Raw genomic sequence first — 18,560 nt, forward strand, 5'->3', positions numbered from 1 at the left:
GGAGAACTGATGCTTTATTTCTTTGGCTTGTAAGTTACTAATAGCTTATGTGAAACTTTTCCAGTATGGAATCTTTATGCAGCATCGTTGGCGTGGAAAGGTTTTGCGTGCCTCATTTGCACGCTGCTTATTCTGGAGAACCCAGGCCTTGTGCACAGATGTTTAACATTCCATAAAGGAGCTTTTTCCCCCACTCTGTGACCCACTTCCATGGCCGTTAGTTCTCTGTAAGACAGAGGAATGAAATTCATTCTCTCAAGTGAAAATAGTGATTACTTCGCAGCTAAATTTTTTTCCTTAAATCAAACGACTTGCTTAAAAAAAAAAAAAAAAGCCACACATAGCAGCCTTCTGTTTTGAAGAGCTCTGTTTTCACGCAGAAATTTGTGTTGGAAATAATCAAATTTAGGACATCATGTTACAAATAAGCCAAATAAAATCGGAAATTATATAGAACGTATTGATAGGTGATCAGTGTGAAAAGTCTGGCCAGGAAGTGAACGTCTGGCAAATTTTGTTCTGGCTTTTGTTGAAGTTGGCAGACCTTTGACCTTGAACTTTTTCAAGGTCCTTCAACTTTTTCAGCTGACAGTCACATTGGTCTTCCCAGTTTATCGGGGGTTATCAGTCTCAGAAGCTAAAGACTCACTCCCTGGAAGTGCAGGGGTGGGATTCAAACACTGCCCACCTTTTAAATCTCTGAACAAGGGGAGAAGTTAATGAGGGAAGAAGCAGTGCTAGACCTCAAGAGAAAATGCTGGAAACAATTGTACAAAATGGGTCAGACCAGCTCAGACCCTGCAGAACTCATCTTCCGCAGCAGTGCTGTCCTGGAGAACTTTCCTCATCTGTGCTGGCAATACAGTAGCCACTGGCCACATGTGAGGCCTTGAAATGTGGCTGGCTGGTGGGACTGAAGAATGAATTTTATTTTTAATTAATAAACTTCATTGTCTAGAGCAGTTTTAGATTCCTAGCAAAACTGAGCAGAAAGTAGAGAGAGTTCCCATATACTGTCTGTCCTCACACCCTCACACCCTCCCTTACCAATGACATCCCACACCACGGTGGTATGTTTGTCACAACTGATTGATGTGTCACACGGACACATCATTATCGCCCAGAGTCTGTACTGTGCATTAGGGTTCACTCTTGGTGTTGTGCCTTCTATGGAGGAACGAATTTTTAATCTTGTTTTATTGTAACATTTATTATTTTTTCTTCCAGTTTTATTGATATATAATTGACATACAGCACTATATAAGTTTAAGGTGTACAGCATAATGATTTGACTTATATACATCATGAACTGATGACCACAATGAGTTTAGTGAACGTCCATCATCTCATATAGATAAAAAATTAAAGACATAGAAAGAATATGTTTTCCTTTTAATAAGAACTCTTAGTATTTACTCCCAACAATTTTCATTATAACATACAGCAGTCTTAATTATATTTATCATGTTGTACATTATATCCCTAGTACTTATTTATCTTATAACTGGAAGTTTGTACCTTTTGACTGCCTTCATCCAATTCCCCCCGACTCCCACCTCCTGCCTCTGATAACGACAAATCTGATCTCTTTTTCTATGAGTTTGTTTCTTTTTGAAGTATAATTGATCTGCAACACTATGTTAGTTCCTGTTCCACAACATAGTGATTTGATATTTCTATACATTTCAAAATGAGAAAGTCTTTACAGACGTAATCAAGTGATAATGACATCATTAAGGTGGGTCCTAATCTGATATGACTAGTATCCTTATAAGTGGGAAATTTGGACACAGAGACAGACATGTACAGAGGGAAGACCATGTAAAGATCCAGGGTGACACCATCTTCAAGCCAAGAAACACTGGAGGCTACCAGAAGCTTGGAAAGGGGCATGGAACAGATCCTCCCTTACAGAATTGTAATTGATTTAAATTTAAACTTACATTGCCATATGTGGCGAGAGGCCACTGTGTTGGACGGTGCAGCTTTAGACTCTGGTGAGAGAGGCCCCAGGATGGCTGATTACTGCCCAGGGTGGCAGGCACAGTAGTAGAGGGAGTTCCAGGCCACTCTGCTGCTGGCCAGGTGAGACTCTCACCATTGAGCCTCTGGTTCCAGTCAAGACACGATAGTCTCTGTGGTTTTTGTTGCCCCTGTAGACTCTCGACAGCGAGGCTGGAAGCCTGCACAATTTTCCTAGACAACCTTGCCCGTTAGTGCCCCATCACATTCTGTGAGAAGGACATCAGAAGACGGGCGAAGAGGAGAAGCCATTTTTTCCAGGCTCCTGCCGGCACCTTAGGCAGTGGGGATGATAGTGGTGACTTTAGCAACAATGGCAGAAGCAGTGGTGGCCGGTGAGGACCTGTATCTGGGTTCCTGCTCAGGGCCCAGTGGTTGTGGGTTTGGGGTAACACCCTTTCCCTTTTGACTTTTAGTCCTAAAGAGGCTAGCAGCTTCCAACTGTTACTAATCTTAGGTAACCTTGCATTTCTCCTCTGTTTTTCCAATGCTTTTGCACTCAGTCTCCTGTTACAAATTGTCCTCTGTTTGAAATATCTAGGATGACTTCTCTTTTCCTTATGGAACATGGACCAATAAAGCACCCAAGGCAGCTAAAAGCCTCCATCACCCCCACCAGGACCACCACTGCATCTTTCCAGCTGTTCCACTTGCTTCCATCCATCCCCTTTCCATCCACTTTGCCTACCTTATCCTGAGCTGCTGTTCTAGAGCAGCTGTTCATGTTCAAAACCCTCTGGTGAGGGGCTCCCTGGTGGACCCATGGTTAAGACTCTGCTCTCCCAATGCAGGGGCCCTGGGTTCAATCCCTGGTTGGGGGCCTAAGATCCTGCATGCCGCACGGTGTGGCAAAAAAAAAAAATCTTAAAAAAAACACACCCTCTGGTGGCCTCTCATTTCTCTTTGCACAGGGAACTGAGGAGCAAAGGAGCACCATGAGGCTGAAAACTTGGAGCTCGGAGAGCAAGGTGGTCTCAAGATGAGGCTGGATCACATGTGGTCTTATTTTATTGCTCTTCACACAGGGCTCTCCAATCAGACCATATGTAATCCAGCCTCATTTCAAGACCCTCTGTCTTGCTGTCTGAGTTCCAGAGCCTCAGTCTCAAAGTGCCTCTTCGCTACTCAGCTTCTGCTTGTGATGGTTCTGAGGCCCCACCGTCGCTGCAGTCAGGCTCAACCTTCAAGTGTCACACCATTGGACTACTCTGTAGCACTTATCACTGGTTATCTATTTCCTCATGTGATTTTTAAAAATCAATTATTTTTTTGGCTGCGTTGGGTTTTCGTTGCTGCGCGTAGGCTTTCTCTAGTTGCAGCGAGCGGGGGCTACTCTTCGTTGCGGTGCACCACCTTCTCACTGCAGTGGCTTCTCTTGTTGCGGAGCATGGGCTTTAGGCACATGGGCTTCAGTAGTTGTGGCACACAGGCTCAGTAGTTGTGGCACACGGCTTAGTTGCTCCACAGCATGTGGGATCTTTCCCGGACCAGGGCTTGAACCCATGTCCCCTGCATTGGCAGGAGGATCCTTAACCACTGTGCCACCAGGGAAGTTCCTCCTCATGGGATTTTTTCATGTCTGTTTCCTTCCTCTAGACCTGTGGTTCTCACAGTGGGGGGCCTGGGGACCAGCAGCCTCAGTACCTCCTGGGGATTTGTTAGAAATGCAAAAATCTCAGGCCCCACCCAGATCTGTAAACCAGAATCTGGAAACCTAGTCTACTTAACAAGTCTGGGTAGCTCCAGGGTGAGACCTGTTTGTGTAGAGTGTGTGTCTGCCTGGCCCACAAATGGAGCACCTGTACTCAATGAGCATTTGATGGTGAATGGTTGTTGAATGAATCACAAAGCACACTGTGCTCATTTGAAGGGCACGAGGTATGTCAAGTCACTGAAGACACTGGAGCAAGCAGCTGTGAGACTCCAGAGGGGAGGAGGTGGACAGGAAGCTGTGCCCTCACTACCCCAAGATCGCACAGCCTTCCAGCTTGTCTGCCTGAGAAGTGCCACTATCACAGGACACCACGTAAGGGGAAGCTGACCCGTGCTGAAGAAACCTTGTGCCACTGTGGCCAGCTACTCAGCAGGACCTTCCTTCCTCATCCTCTTAGTGGAAACCGGCCACAGATGAGTGGGTGTCTATAGTAAAAAGAAGGCAAAACATGTCTAAACAAATAAATGTGCCTCCATAATGGTCCTCCAGCAAACACCAGGTGCCTGCTCTGTGCAGGGCTCAGCGTGAGGCATAGAGATGAAACGATAGCAAACACATATTACCATTCCCTCTTTTCAGAAGAGGGGATTGGGGGCGCAGAGAGGCTACTTAAATGACTTGCCAAGATCACACAGCAAGAAAGTGGCCACACACACACACACACACAGCTATCCTAGGAACAGGGCGCCTTGCTGGGCAGGGTGAGGGTCCCGTCGCCAGGTGGGCGACAGCCTCTGCATAGTGCTTTTGCCAGGCGCACGGCAATGGGAACAGCATCCCTAGAAGAGGGCCCATCATCGGCTAGGACCCGGAGGGGTAAGGAACCTTGGCAGACGAGCCAAGGAATTGGGAAGGAGGTGGTGAAGGAGCGCGTGAGGCACTCTGCAAAGGTCCCGGGCCCCGCCCCCTCCAGCTGGGGCTAGGCGCGCGCGGCCCCGCCCTCAACCCCCTCCCCTTCTGGCTCCGCTGAGCTTGCGCGGCCCTGCTTCGGCCCCGCCCTCTCCCAAGCCGGGCTGCGCGCGCACCGCCCCTCGCACCAGTGCGCACGCGCGGCCCCGCCCTGTTTCCCCCGGCGCTCTGAGCCCGAGTCCGCGGGAAGATGGCGGCCCCGCTCATCCCCCTCTCCCAGCAGGTACGGGCTGGCTAGGAGGGCGGGCGGCGGGGGGGCGGCGGGGGCAGCGCCGCCGCCCGTGCGGGGCGCTAGGCGGACGCTGCGGGGAGGCCTAAGCGCGAGGAGGCCTAGCTGGGCGGCGGCGGCTCGCGCTGAGGGGCCCCGGCGGAGGGCGGGCGTGTGGTCCTGAAGGTGACAGGCCGGTCCGGCCTTCGGCCTCCCGCACCAGAGCGACCCAATGCGAGCGGCGACCCCGCAGGCGGGGCCGCAGTGCGTGTCTGTTCCACCCGGGGCCCGGCGTTCTCCGCAGCTTCCAGGCCGGGTGATGCACGGTAGCATTGGGCTGCCTTCCGGGGAGGTGGGCCAGGGGAGCAAGCATTTCTGTGGGTGCGGCAGCCTCGCGGGTCTTTGTCTCCTGCCGGGTCCCAACGCCGGGGCGGCAGTGTCCCCGCCGCGGCGGAGGGCAGAGCCCCGCCGGAGCCAGGACCTGCCGGCAGTGCGATCCCGGACTCTTCTCTTCTTCCACTGGGAGCTGCTTCCGCCATCCCTACGCCGTGAAGGGGGTCGCAAGTCTCCGGGCGCCTTGCGGTGCCCTCAGATCAGCTAGATGCTCTTACTAAGGGGCAGTATCAGTGGCGCGACACAGACGTGCAAAAAGAGCCATGCGCAGGCAACCCTGCCTTCTGGGAGCGACGTTCATTCATTTATCCATCCGTCAAATGTGCGTCGGGCCAGGTGCTGGGAGCGCAGCAGTCACCCAGACCAACAAGGTTGCTGTTGTCCTGGAGGCGACACTCTCGTGGGAACTGGAAACTACCTGTGTCCTGCTAGTAACAGCTGCTTTTATTTGCTGAATATCTGTGTTGTACCAAGCACCGTATTATACGCACTTTGCCAGAATTATCTAGCACAGCATTGGGATTGAGAGTGAGGACACAGGGTCACATCATCTTGTGTTCAGATCTTGACTCCAAGGCTTACTTCTCTGACTGTCCTTGGACGAAGCTCTTAGCCTCTCTATGCCCCAGCCACCTCATTTGGAAAATGGGAATATAAAAAAAGTATTGGGGTTAGGTGAAGATTAAGCATGTAAAGCACTTAGAACAGTGCTTGGCACATCGGACTCACTCATTGATTCTGTAATTATAACCATTATTTAATTCTCTGGCAGATTTGGACATTTAGAAATAGAGATTACAGCTGTGAGAATGCCAAACCCCAGGAGAGCTGTTAGGCAGGTTGACATGACTGGTCAGCTGATCCAAGGAGAGAGACAGTGCGTACTTGCTAAATATTGCCAGAACTAGCCAATTTGTAACACTGTCACTAAATTAAAAGCATTAGAGACCAGTGGTTATGAATTAACAGATATGAAAGTGCTCTGTAAACTATTAAGTGCCCTACAGATGTTGGGTATTATTATTGATAGCCAGTTGCTACCTTTTAGGGTATGGTGGTGTGTGTGTGTGTGTGTGTGTGTGTGTGTGTGTGTGTGTGTGTGTGTGTGTGTGTGTGTGTGTGTGTGTGTGTGTGTGTGAGAAACAGGCTTAGGCTCATTTAATGAGGAAGCGCCCCTGGTTTTTAAAACTTCCTATCCACTTTTCGGCACCTGCCTTAATTTGAACTTTTTTTTTTAATTAATTAATTAATTTTTTTGGCTGCGTTTGGTCTTCATTGCTGCGCGTGGGCTTTCTCTAGTTGTCGCGAGTGGGGGCTACTCTTTGTTGCAGTGCACGGCCTTTTCATTGTGGTGGCTTCTCGTTGTGGAGCACGGGCTCTAGGCGCGTGGGCTTCAGTAGCTGTGACACACGAGCTCTCGAGCTCAGGCTCAGTAGTTGTGGCGCACGGGCTTAGTTGCTCCGCGGCATGTGGGATATTCCCGGACCAGGGCTCGAACCCGTGTCTCCTGCATTGGCAGGCGGATTCTTAACCCCTGCGCCACCAGAGAAGCCCTTAATTTGAACTTTGATGACAATAGCTAAGGTTAATTGAGTGCTTTAGAGTTTATTAAGTGCTTATCCACACAACGAAGAGAGGGTATTCTTACTTCTTACGTTACTGATGAAGGATTAGCTTTAGAGGAAGGCAGTGGTTTGCTGCTGTGAAGTAAGGTGTGAAAACCTGAATCAGGTCATGTGATTCATCTGCTTAGCACCTTTTAGAATAAAATCCCAATCCCTCCCCAGGAATCCCTGCTGGTCAGGTGCCTGCCAGCCTCCCCTGCTTCTTTCTCACCCTGGCACCCACACTGCAGCCATACTTGCGGCTTTTCTGTTCTGCTCGTAGTTTAAGCTCTGTCTGTCCTTATGATGTCCCATGGGCTGTTCCTCCTTCCTGAAGCGCTCATCCCTATTTCTTACCTTCGTGGTGCCAGTGCCTGGCTCCTTTCAGGTGGTAGCTCAAATGTCATTCTCCCCAGAGGCCTTTGCTGGTTACCTGTTGTAAGTCCCCCTCCCCTAGCACTGTGCCTCCGCCACACCACCCGTCAGCACCAGTCATGGTCCACAGATGTCTGTGGGTCTCTTTGCTGTCTGTGTCCCCATTAGACCAGACATAGATCTCTTGCTCAGTGCTCCTGACTCTGTGCTCAGCACCCAGGGGGTGTCAGGTAAACCCATGAAGCAGGGACCAGCGAGTTGCATCACCCAGCACCCTTCACAGGTGGCTTTTCTTCCCTCCATGTGGCCTGGGGTCTGGGCCCTTGGGGGTGGGAGCATATTTGAACGAGGAGCTCGACAGCCTGAATCCCCTGGTCTCTGACAAGTTCAGGTCATTGACTGGTGTGCTTTTTCCTTTTCCTTTGTTGAATGATGGCATGGCCAGTCTTCCTTCCTTGGGTAATTATGTCAACATTTACACCTGTTAAGTGAAGCACTGCGCCGCATGTTCCTGTCGACCCAGGTGTGAGGCACAGACCTATCAGGCGCTTCCAGTCTAGCTGAGGCTAACACGAGTTCAGTTCAGTCTAACACGAGTTCACAGTTATTACAGGGGAAGCATGCATATAATTCCAGGATAATTTCTGGTTGGGGTCACTAGGGGAGCCCCCTGGAGCAGGAGGCCGTGGTCTGGTTGGATTGAGGTGTAGGGCACACTTGGAATGTGGATGGCCAGCTGAGGGTGAGTGAAGCGGGTAGCCAGTGGGATTGTGGATGGTGGGGTGTTTTTCCTCTGCCTCCAGCCCTGTCTGCGTTTTTCCCATCAGCATCTTTCCTGGTCTGCTCCCTACTCTGCCATATCTGTGATGTCCCCTCCCCATGTAGTCTCCTCTGACCCTGAATATAAATCTTGTCAATTTGAAGAGTAGGTAGTTCTCCCTCTAGAGGTGATTTTTTCCTCCATCAATGTCTCATTGATTTATGTTTCTCCCAGCGCCCCCCTTCACCTCTCCTCTTTAATTGCGGCCCACCCTGGAAATGCACCTGTGTCCCTTACCCCCTTTGTACCCCCTTGTGCTCTTGTAGGCAAGGTCACCAGTAACCTACAAGAGCACACGGTGGTCCTTAACCCCAGTGGCCTGTCCTTGGGACTGGTCCTCCTTGAGCCCTGCAACACTTGTCCGTCACTGTAGCCTGCCCTCAGCCTTTACTGTCTCTCTTCTCCCAAATTTCAGCCTCTCCTGTTTGCATCCTTTCTTTCTGTTTGTTCCTGCCTCTGGTGCAGAGCACTCTTAACACTGCCTCCCAACCCTCCCCACCCCGCAATGGCTAGAACCTCATGCTGTGACCTCCTGCTGCATCCTGCCTGCCCCAGAGGCCTCTTTGGTGGTGTCTTCCTTCAGCCCCATCTGAACGGAAGTTCTCCCTCCTGTACCTTCTGTGGGTCCCTTGCATGGCCACCAGACCCAGGGAACAATGGTAATGGGAGGAGAGCATCAGGCTCAGTGACAATGAGAGTCTGCCCGGTGCCCAAGGAGTTCCTTCTTCCTTCCTCCCCACTTAGTCGTATGCTTCTTTTTAATGGGTACCACTGTTTTAAGAGTGTTTTATTCCCATTTTTCAAACGGGAAACTGAGACCCAGAGAAATTAAGTAACTTGCTGAAGTCCCATAGCTGGTGGGTGCAGAGCTGGGGTTGACCCACATCTGTCTGCCTGCAGAGCCCTGCTCTTTCCGCTCTTCTAGGCAGCCTGCTGGCCCACAGCAGCACCAGGCAAATGTGTCTGGAATGAAGACTCAGTGCTTGGGACACTTGTTTGTCCTTTTGTCCCTTGTTTTTTCCTCCAAAATAATTGCTAGTTTCTGTGTCTTACTAGAATGTTAATGCAGTATAAATTGGGGTGGTGGTGGTAGTCAGGTTTTATTTATTTATTTTTATTTTTAAATTAATTCTTATTGGAGTACAGTTGCTTTACAATGTTGTGAGAGCCAGGTTTTAGAGTAAATTTGGCTCACCCTGTAAGATCCAGAGTTCCCTGGCTGTCTCTGTCTTACTGACCTGCCTCAACCTGGTTTTTGTTGACTACGTGGCTCCCGGTAAAGCACGAACATGTAAGTTTTGCCTCTTCTGCCCCAACTTTGAGCTTTAAAACAACTTTCCCCTGCCTGGTTCTTAATCCTGATCGGTTGATCGGGGAAGCAAGTGACTGTCTTTGATCAGATGTATTGGATAGAGTGTCCACTCTCTGATGCCTCAGGCTGTGCCGACAGCCCCGGCCACCGGTGGTGAGAGGCACCTCATCAGCCCCACTCCAGGGCTGCTGTCCACTTTGACCTGAACTGAGCAGCCAGCACTCACTCGGAAAGCTACTCGATATTCTTCCTCGGGACGGTGCTCTTGGAGCCCCATTATCATTTGAGGCCCCTTCAGGGTGCCTGTTTTTCAATGTTAGGGTTCCCAGATATTCTTTCAGTGACCTCAGTTATGCAGTACTTTCTGCACCTCAGTTTCCCCATCTGCAAATTGGGAATAATACTCTATACCTGTTTTATCTGTCTCACAACAGTGGAGTGTCAGAATCCCTCAGGGTGATAGACGTGTGCGCAAAGTGCCTTCATTTGTGTAGCACACTGTTTGTTCAGGCATTTACTGGGCATCTTCTCTTGGCTGGTGCTTTCTGGGCAGCAGGATGTACCAGCAAACCTGAAGACCATCCTGCCCCAGGAAGCTGAGGTTCTAAGGAGAGGGCGCAGACGTACAGAAATGAACAAACACGTACACAGTATAGTGATGCCATCTGCGCTGTGAGAAGTGTAAAGCCGAGGAGGGCACAGTCAGACGCGGAGGTCTGGGAAGGCCTGGAGTCCACACAGGCTCCAAGGACTGAGTAGGAAAGGCATTTGGATGGCTCAGATTATCCTCCCAGTCACCCTGGTCAGTCATCCTTGCTTTATATAAAGGGGTAAACTGAGGCCCAGAGACCTTATGTCACTTGCCAAAGGTGGCACCCAGCAAGCTCACACTGGCACGGCTCTTCTGACCCCCGTCCTGGGCTCTGCGTTGCACTGCAGTTTCCTGTCTTGGAATTTTTTTTTTTTTAAGCTGCCAAACGTTATGGTAGTGTGAGGTCTCATTTGTTTTTAAACAGTGGTCCTGCTACTTCATCATTAGGTTCTATGGAGTCTGGTGGAGAGAAGATCACTTGTTTACATTTTTATTTTATTGTTTTTGAATGGGGAGGGGGAGATGGAAAGACCTGCTCGTCGTCTTTATGAGGGATCAGCAGGCTTCCCTGCTGCAGTGGGTACTCACTGCTTCCAGAGGCTGATGGAGGAGAGAGTGGGCCATGCCCAGCCCCCAGGGAGAGTGCACTCTGCTCAGGCTGGGGAGGCTCAGGTCCGAGCTGGAGGAGGGCTGGGTGACTTGCTTGCACTTGGGTGTGTTGGAGACGCTTGCCTGGAGGAGAAGGGGCATTTGGACTGGGCCGTGGAGATCCTGGGAAGGGAGGGAGGCATGGCATTTCTGACAGAGACAGAGCAGAATGAGCGAAAGCCAAGAAACTGGAACTCCAGCTCAAAGGGCCGAATGTGAGGCCGGGGATGGGACTTTGGGGTACATGTCCCTCTTTTAACTAGGGTGACTTAGGGTTGAAGGGAAGAAGGTGGCATGGTAAAATGGGACACAGGAGTCTGTGCCTGGCCTACAAATTGGCCTGAGACAAAAGGGCCTGACAGGGTGTCTGCTTGTCTAGAGAGTAGCTGACGCAGACGTGGGGGAGGAAAGGAGATCTGCCGGCTCTGTGGCCCAAAGGCTGCTCCTGCGTGGAGTGCTTTGCCCGCCACAGCAGTCTTACTGCTACAGGCTGATGGAGGGGGAAGTAGAGGTTACAGATGACCGCAAACAGCCGTCTCCTCAGATTGCCGCTCGGTTCTGCCTGCTGAGTGGGATTGTTGTGGTTCTTGATAGCAGAATCGATTTGCTGACTGTGTTCTGGACTGCCTGATAGAGAGTTGGTTCTCCTCCTTTTGTACATACTGGCTGAAAGCAGGGAAAGGTGGTGCCTAGCCGTCACTGTCTATGGACTGGATCAGGCCTCTGCCCCACCCAGCACACGGCACCCCTGTATCCTGCACCTCCCAGACCTGTTGCTCTGCCCTGCAGCCCCTAGGCCCTTCTTTCAGTTGCTTGCATATTCTCTCTTGCCTCAGGGCCTTTGCACATGGTATTCATGGCCTCTCTGGATTGTTCTTTCCCCCACTTCATCTCCGGTTAATCCCTACTCCTCTTCATATCTCAGCTGCCACATCACTTGCGTGACAGCCTGGCCCAGCTTTTCTGTTACTGCCTTTGGGGATACTCTGTACTTTTCCACATACCAGTTTGTAATTTTCTATTGGTGGGAGTATTTGATTGATGGTCTTTCTCCCGCACTGCCTAGACCATGTCAACAAAGGCAGGGGCTGTGCAGGTTTTAATTTGACCTCGTACCCTAGGTGCTAGGAGTCATCTGTTGAACTAAAGGCTGACGGGTAGGGCAGGTCCACTTTATGAGAGGCAGTTAGGAGCTCTGGCAGTTCTTGAGGAATGAAGTGACACGTTTAGATTGTCTGACTGCTTATACAGGGAATGCCCAGAGCTGGGTACTAGCTCAGAGACATTTGCTGTGCTACAGTCCTGAAGTGGTACAGAGCAACCTGGCCTGAGGTTTCTGGAAGAGCAGAACGGCTGATGATCAAAGGAATATGTGGATTGGCTACCAGTACAGGGATCCTCTGAGTGGGGGCAGGAAGCAGGAGGAAGAAGCAGGTGTGGTGTGGGCAGCCAGCAGGACAAGACAAGCCTTTGTGGGAGCCAGGTGGGTGGCACCAGGTGGTGGCTGTGTCAGTTGAGACCAGACCTTCATCACCTTTGCAACAGGCCCTCCAAGCTGGGCCAGACCCAACATTGAGGCACAGCCCATCTCCTGGGGACCCCCCCCACACAATGTTACATTTACTGAGCACCTACTTTGTGCTGGCTCAGACCCAAGATAAATAAAACTGAACACCTGCCCTTCAGATGGCTGAACTGGAGCCGGACTCCCAGGCACGGATAATCCGGACACCCTGTGGCGGACATCCTCGTGGAGGTCCAGTGGTAGCCCGCAGAAGTGGAATGAATTGCCTCCACTGGGCTGGACATAGGAGAGGAGGAAGAGGAGACCTGCATCTCCCTTCTTCTTTTCCCTCCTCTGTTCCAGTAGGACCGGAGGAAGCAGAGGTGTGCAGCCTTTCAGTCTGGCTGCTTGCCCCTCCACCCCCATCTTTACAGTTTGCCCCTCCTATCCGCTCTGCCCAGTCAAAGCCCCCGTTCCCAGACGCTGGTCACCCGGGGTGTCCCAGAGTGGTGTTGCGGAGAGATTTGGGGCACAGGTCTTGCATGCAAGTAAGGGAGTGTGGTTGGATACCCACTTTGTGCCCATTCACCACTGACTCCCTGTTAGGGAGGTGTCATTGTCATCATTCTTGTGCTTATTTCTGAACAAGGAAACTGAAAAGGGAGAGAGGTAAAATGCCTGGTGTCAGACCTCCTGGGGAGGTGAGGTGTCTGGGTTGGCCCACAGATCTAAAACTCCCGTGGATGCCACGCTGTGGGCTCCTGGGAGGGCAGGAGCAGCTCTATCCCTGCTGTGTCCCAGCATCTGAAGCAGGCAGGTGATGGTCACCTGTTGATTGATTGCTGCGTGCTCTGAATAGCAGCCAGGAGCGCAGTCTCTCTCTAGCTGCTCTTGTTGGTAGTTGATTGGTGGGAACATTTTGTATTTTATGTCTTGGGTGAAGAAACAGGCATGTACGTACTCTACTGGTGACGAAAGTCAGGGCACCCCCCTCACCCCTGGGCCAGCATCCTGATGGCCAGGCCCCCACCCCTCCCCAGGGTTCCCGATGCCTCTTCACTTCTGCTGTGAGAGGGTGTGAGAAGGGGTTCTCTGATTTACTCGTGACAGTAACAAGCATCCCTGTTGATCCATAGAAGATTGGCTTTTCTTAACCCACATAGGATGGGCTTTTCAACTTTACATTTCCAGTGGAGAAACAAAACTATCTTCTTTCAGGCTGTTTTTAAAGAGGAAAGATTAAACAAGAAAAAAACTTGACAGTGAGCCCCTCTTTAGGAGACTGTTTAACAAGGACTCTGAAGTTTTGGGGATGGATTAGCCCTCTAAATTCCCCCACACCCGAGAAACGGCACTATTGGAGGTCCCAGAACCCTATAGACTTTGGTATGTGTGATCACAGATGTTTCTTCCTTTGGGTGTCTTCTTTGATAAAGATTAGGGCGGCTTCTGTGCCCTCAGTGCACCTCTACATCCATTTTGAACATTTTGAACACTACCTCTGTGGAGAAGAGGGTTCCCAAAGGGATGAGCTGATACCCACGATGCCTAGTGGATCGGGCAATCCTGTGGGTCACTGTGGTGCTCACACATCAGGCCATGGAATCAGCATTTTATTTCAGGCCAAGTTTTTAGTTATTGGCATTTGACTTTTTGATTTTTTTGTTGCCTTTTTGCCACCGGAAAATATTCTTTAATTCACAACCCTGTAAGTGGGTTTTTATAGGTATGTACTTAGCCTACTATGTGTGAAATTGTATGTTTAAAAAAAACAACCACTGAGACTAAGAGAACTGATAAAGACTGTTCTGTCCTGGTGTTGGGAGCAGCTCAGCCAACTAGTTGAGTGAGAAAACGAGTACGATATGTACTATAGAGTGTTCAACATTTGGTGAAATATTTTATTGTTTGGTAAAAAGATCATTTGTCACGGCCAGCTGTAAGGATGACAATTCTTTGTAGATAAAACCTGTCCTTCTGTCTCAGTAACAATAATAACAACCACCATAAAAATAGTTATAACAACTGCTTCCCTTTGTAGCGTGTGCTTTACCTACATATTCTTCTTTTTTTTTGAGTGTATGATTTTTTTTTATACTGGAGTATAATTGCTTCACAGTGGAGTATAATTGCTTCACAATGTTGTATTAGTTTCTGCCAGTACAACAAAGTGAATAAGCCATATGCACACACGTATCCCCATATCCCCTCCTTCTTGAGCCTCCCTCCCACCCTCCCTTTCCCACCCCTCTAGGTGGTCACAAAGCACCGAGCTGATCTCCCCGTGCTATGCAGCAGCTTCCCACCGGCCATCCATTTTACATTTGGTAGTGTATGTATGTCAGCGCTACTCTCTCACTGCGTCCTAGCCTCCCCTTCCTCCCTGTGTCCTCAAGTCCGTTCTCAACGTCTGCATCTTTATTCCTGCCCTGCCACTAGGTTCATTGGTACCATTTTTCTAGATTCCATATATATGTGTTAGCATACAGTATTTGTTTTTCTCTTTCTGACTTACTTCACTCTGTATGACAGACTCTATGTCCATCCACCTCACTACAAATAACTCAAATTTCGTTCCTTTTTATGACTGAGTAATATTCCATTGTATATATGTGCCACATCTTCTTTATTCATTCATCTGTCAATGGGCATTTAGTTACCTACTTATTCTCATTTGATACTTTTATAGGAATGGTCAGGGCAGTCACTGTATTATCTCCATTTTACAGATGGGGAAACTGAGGCCCTGAAAGGCTTTGTAGCTTTTCACTCTGCCTCTGAGGGGTGGAGCTTTTTTTTTAAATAAATAAATAAATTTATTTATTTATAATTTTTGGCTGCGTTGGGTCTTTATTGCTGCGTGTGGGCTTTCTCTAGTTGCAGCGAGCGGGGGGCTACTCTTCATTGCAGTGTGCGGGCTTCTCATTGTGGTGGCTTCTCTTGTTGCAGAGCACGGGCTCTAGGAGCGCAGGCTTCAGTAGTTGTGGCTTGTGGGCTCTAGAGCACAGGCTCAGTAGCTGTGGCTAGTGGGCTCTAGAGCACAGGCTCAGTAGTTGTGGTGCACAGGCTTAGTTGCTCCGCGGCATGTGAGATCTTCCCGGACCAGTGCTGGGACTCGTGTCCCCTGCATTGGCAGGCGGATTCTTAACCACTGTGCCACCAGGGAAGTCCGAGGGGTGGAGCTTTGTCTGCCTGAGAACTGACCATTCTCCACCCATCTTACCCACTCCCTCTCGAGGTTTCATCTAAATCTCACCTGTGCCATGAACAAACTTTTCCTGAAGGTATGGGCCCAACGCTGTGGGTGGGGTTGAATAAATGTGAAACCTCCACCCCCCAAGTAGTGAAATGTAGGGAGGGGGCCCGGTCATAACAGTAGCCTTAACATAAATTAGGAGTGTGGGAGAGAGGGACTCATTTCAGCTCGGAATTTGGGCGACGTCTTACAGCAGGGGGTTTGGTGCTGGGGCTGGAAGGTAACTGGCTTTCATCAGGCAGATCCCCTCTCCCCCCAGGATAGTTTGTGCCCAGACAAGGGTGAAAGGTGCACAGTGTGTTCAGTAGAGCATCTGCCAGACCAGGAAGGAAGGCGGGGCTTGACGGCTGTTTGTGTGTCTGTGAGCAAGTGAGCGTGTGTGTGTGTGTGTGTGTGTGTGTGTGTGTGTGTGTGTGTGTGTGTGTGTGTGTGTGTAGGGGTGAGTTTGGGGGAAGTTAACCTGGAAGGGCCAGGAGGTGGCTTTGGGGTGCATCGAAAGCATGGCCGGGTGGAGCTTCACACTCCCTCAGCAACCACAGAGCATCTTTTCGTTTTGGCGTGACCTCGTGCCACATGGGATGGAGGGGGAAGCTGGTGAAGGTGAGGTTCCACCTGAGAGGCTGGGACCTGGTCACAGGTGTGTGCAGAGCGAGGAGGGGGTTGAAAGGCCATTCTCGCTGCTCTGTCTACCTAATCCCTCCCTGCCTGCCCGGCAGGACAAAGCTCCATTCCTGTGCTGCCCTTGCCAGTGCCTTTGTGTGTTTGTTCCCTGACCAGACCGTGATGTGATGCTCTGCTCTGCGGTGGCGGGGACGGCCCTTCTGCTCACAGTGGAATCCGGGAGCTTGGCTTGGTGCCTGCTGCCTAGAGGGCTCCTAGGCTCTGAGGAAGAGCAGTGGGCAGTGGGCGGCTGATCGTGCCACCTACAGAGGGGAGCAGGGAGGAGGCACAGAGAGCTGCTGACTCGATCTGCCCTGGGGATCCCTGGGTCCTCGTGTAATGTTGGGCCAGGGCTCAGAAGATGGCAGGGATGTTGGAACCCTGGGGTGGCCGATGTAGAAAAGGAATTTTGGGAAGGTTCGGGGCACACTTGGGGAAAGTTGGGAGCACCATGAGAAACGGGTGCTTTCAAGGAGGGCTGTAGGTGCCCTGCTGTGTAGGGGGCACTTAATGCTAAGATGTCGCCCCTATGAGTCTCCCCAGGGCCTCTTCAGGGCCTGGTCCATCGAATGGATGAAGGAAAGAGAGAATGGAAATGATGGGGTGGGGGGTGTTCTCTGTGATGCCTGGAAGAGTGGTGTCCAGGGAGGCCTGCAGGGAGGCCAGGGCTACGTTGATCTTTTTATTTATTTATTTTTTAATTAAAAAAATTTTTTTTGGTGCGGGGGCACTCCACGAGGCATGCAAGATCTTAGTTCCCCTACCAGGGATCGAACCCATGCCCCATGCAGTGGAAGCACAGAGTCTTAACCACTGGACCATCAGGGAAGTCCCCAGGGCCACGTTGATCTTAAGCTGCAGTGTTTGGCTGGAATCTGCTCCCTGCCCCACCCACGCTGCCTGGGCAAGGTCCCTTTCCAGTGCCATCCACCTGCTCCTCTGCATGGCCGTACTCAACCCTGTACCCCTCTCTCTGTGCCCATCCTCTGGTCCCCACAGGACCCCACTCCCTTGGTGTTTTCTTGCCAACGGCACCTCCTTTCTCCGTTGTGGGCCTGTCTTCCCCCAGCGCATCCGTGTGGGGGTGCTCCTCAGCCTGTTGGTTGTCTCGTGTCCCCTCGGGCAGGCTCAGCAGTGTAGCCGCCGTCTCCCTGCCCTCACAGGTGGGTGTCTGTGGGCTACAGAGTCGCCCTCCATCCTGTCTTTTCCTCATAGCACTTACAGCCCGCTGTGTGTGTTGTCATGTCTAATGACATTCTCCTCCAGACCAGGAGTTCCGAGAGGCTGGGGTGGGGGCGTGGTCCCCTTATTCACTGTTGCACCCCATGGAGGCCAGTGCCTGGGACCAGGCAGGCACTCCATAGATACTGCTGGAATGGAAAAGAGATTTCCACCTCGACGTCCCATAGGGACATCCCAGAGAAAAATGTTCAAGGGGGAACAGCCCCCTCTTATCTGCGTGTTTCCGCATCGTGGATGGCTTTGGGCCTCATTCTCCTGGAGGACGATGGCAGTCTCTCCCTAGCTTCCTCCCCTCCCTCCTGTCACCCGATCCGAGTAGCTGAGTGCATACTCAGTTCACCTTCACAAGCGCGTCTGCTCAGGTCGCCTTCAGAAGGACAGGATGATGTTCTGACCTCTCAGCAAGGGGTGTGCAGACCTGTCATGTCATTGCGTCTGCCATTCCTGCCTGGTCCTGCATCCTGTGCAGGGCAGTGTGTTGGAGCAGGAAGGCTGCCTCCAGTGACTTTTGTTCCTTCCTCACTTCTGTTTCCGGTAGATGGGATTGAGAGTGCTGGACTCCTGGAGCATGGAAGCTTTCACACCTTGATTCTGTGTTCTTCCAGATGGCGTCTCACCCTAAACTACCCCTGCCTGGCTTGTTCACATCGATGCCTCATTGTGTGTCTAGACTTTCAGTTGTGGTTCTCTTGCTCCTTGGTTCTCCTTTTAGGAGAACTCCCCCGTGTCACGTCCCCACTGCAGGCCCTGAGTTCTGCGTGGCTCGGAGGGAGGCCCTGCATTCTGTGCCAAATGGCAGGCACACGTCTTCAGCTGGCCTTCGTCATGGCGGTCATTTGGGTCCCTGGGGAGAATCGTGTATCATCCTTCAGATCCCTCTTCTCCTTTTGCGTCTTCTTTTCCTTTTTCTGTCCTATTTACAAAAAGCAGTGTGTGCTAACGTGGATCACTGGAGCACTCAGAAAGCCGGGAGAGGTAACCAGTTCACAGGTAGGAATCACTATACACATGTGGTGTCTGTCCTGCCAGGTTTAGATCCAAGTGGATGTGATCACTGTGTGCTTACCAGCCAGGTCATAACTGCGTGCTGATTTGGGCCCTCCCTTTTCACTTGAGCAAACATCGTAAACGTTCTGCCTGTGCCATTTTTACCGCTTTGTGGTATTCTGTCCCAAGGAGACAGCAGTTCATTATTGGCTTAACTAGTTCTTGACTATTTCCAGTCCTTTACTGTCACCTGCAGTCCCGCCCTGAAGAAGGGCAAACTGATCCAACCCTCTTGCCCTTCTGCCTTCCTGCAT

The 18,560-nt window shown here is 50.9% G+C and overlaps 1 protein-coding gene across 6 annotated transcripts in view; it reads left to right on the top strand.

Moving 5' to 3' along the window:
* The first annotated feature begins 4,780 nt into the window (after positions 1-4,780).
* EPS15L1 (epidermal growth factor receptor pathway substrate 15 like 1) overlaps positions 4,781-18,560 on the top strand; it is a 99,727-nt gene continuing 85,947 nt past the window's right edge. For 2 of the 6 annotated variants that reach the window (XM_004277600.4, XM_033401564.2), the window contains exon 1: positions 4,804-4,868. In XM_004277600.4, coding sequence (XP_004277648.1) covers positions 4,836-4,868 — 33 coding nt within the window. In that variant the 5' untranslated portion in view covers positions 4,804-4,835. Of the gene's footprint in view, positions 4,869-18,560 lie in introns of all 6 variants that reach the window. The other 4 variants (XM_033401534.2, XM_033401543.2, XM_033401549.2 and 1 more) reach the window with 4 other exon arrangements.

The sequence above is a fragment of the Orcinus orca genome, chromosome 3 (genome assembly GCF_937001465.1).
Source record: "Orcinus orca chromosome 3, mOrcOrc1.1, whole genome shotgun sequence".
Lineage (NCBI taxonomy): Eukaryota > Metazoa > Chordata > Mammalia > Artiodactyla > Delphinidae > Orcinus > Orcinus orca.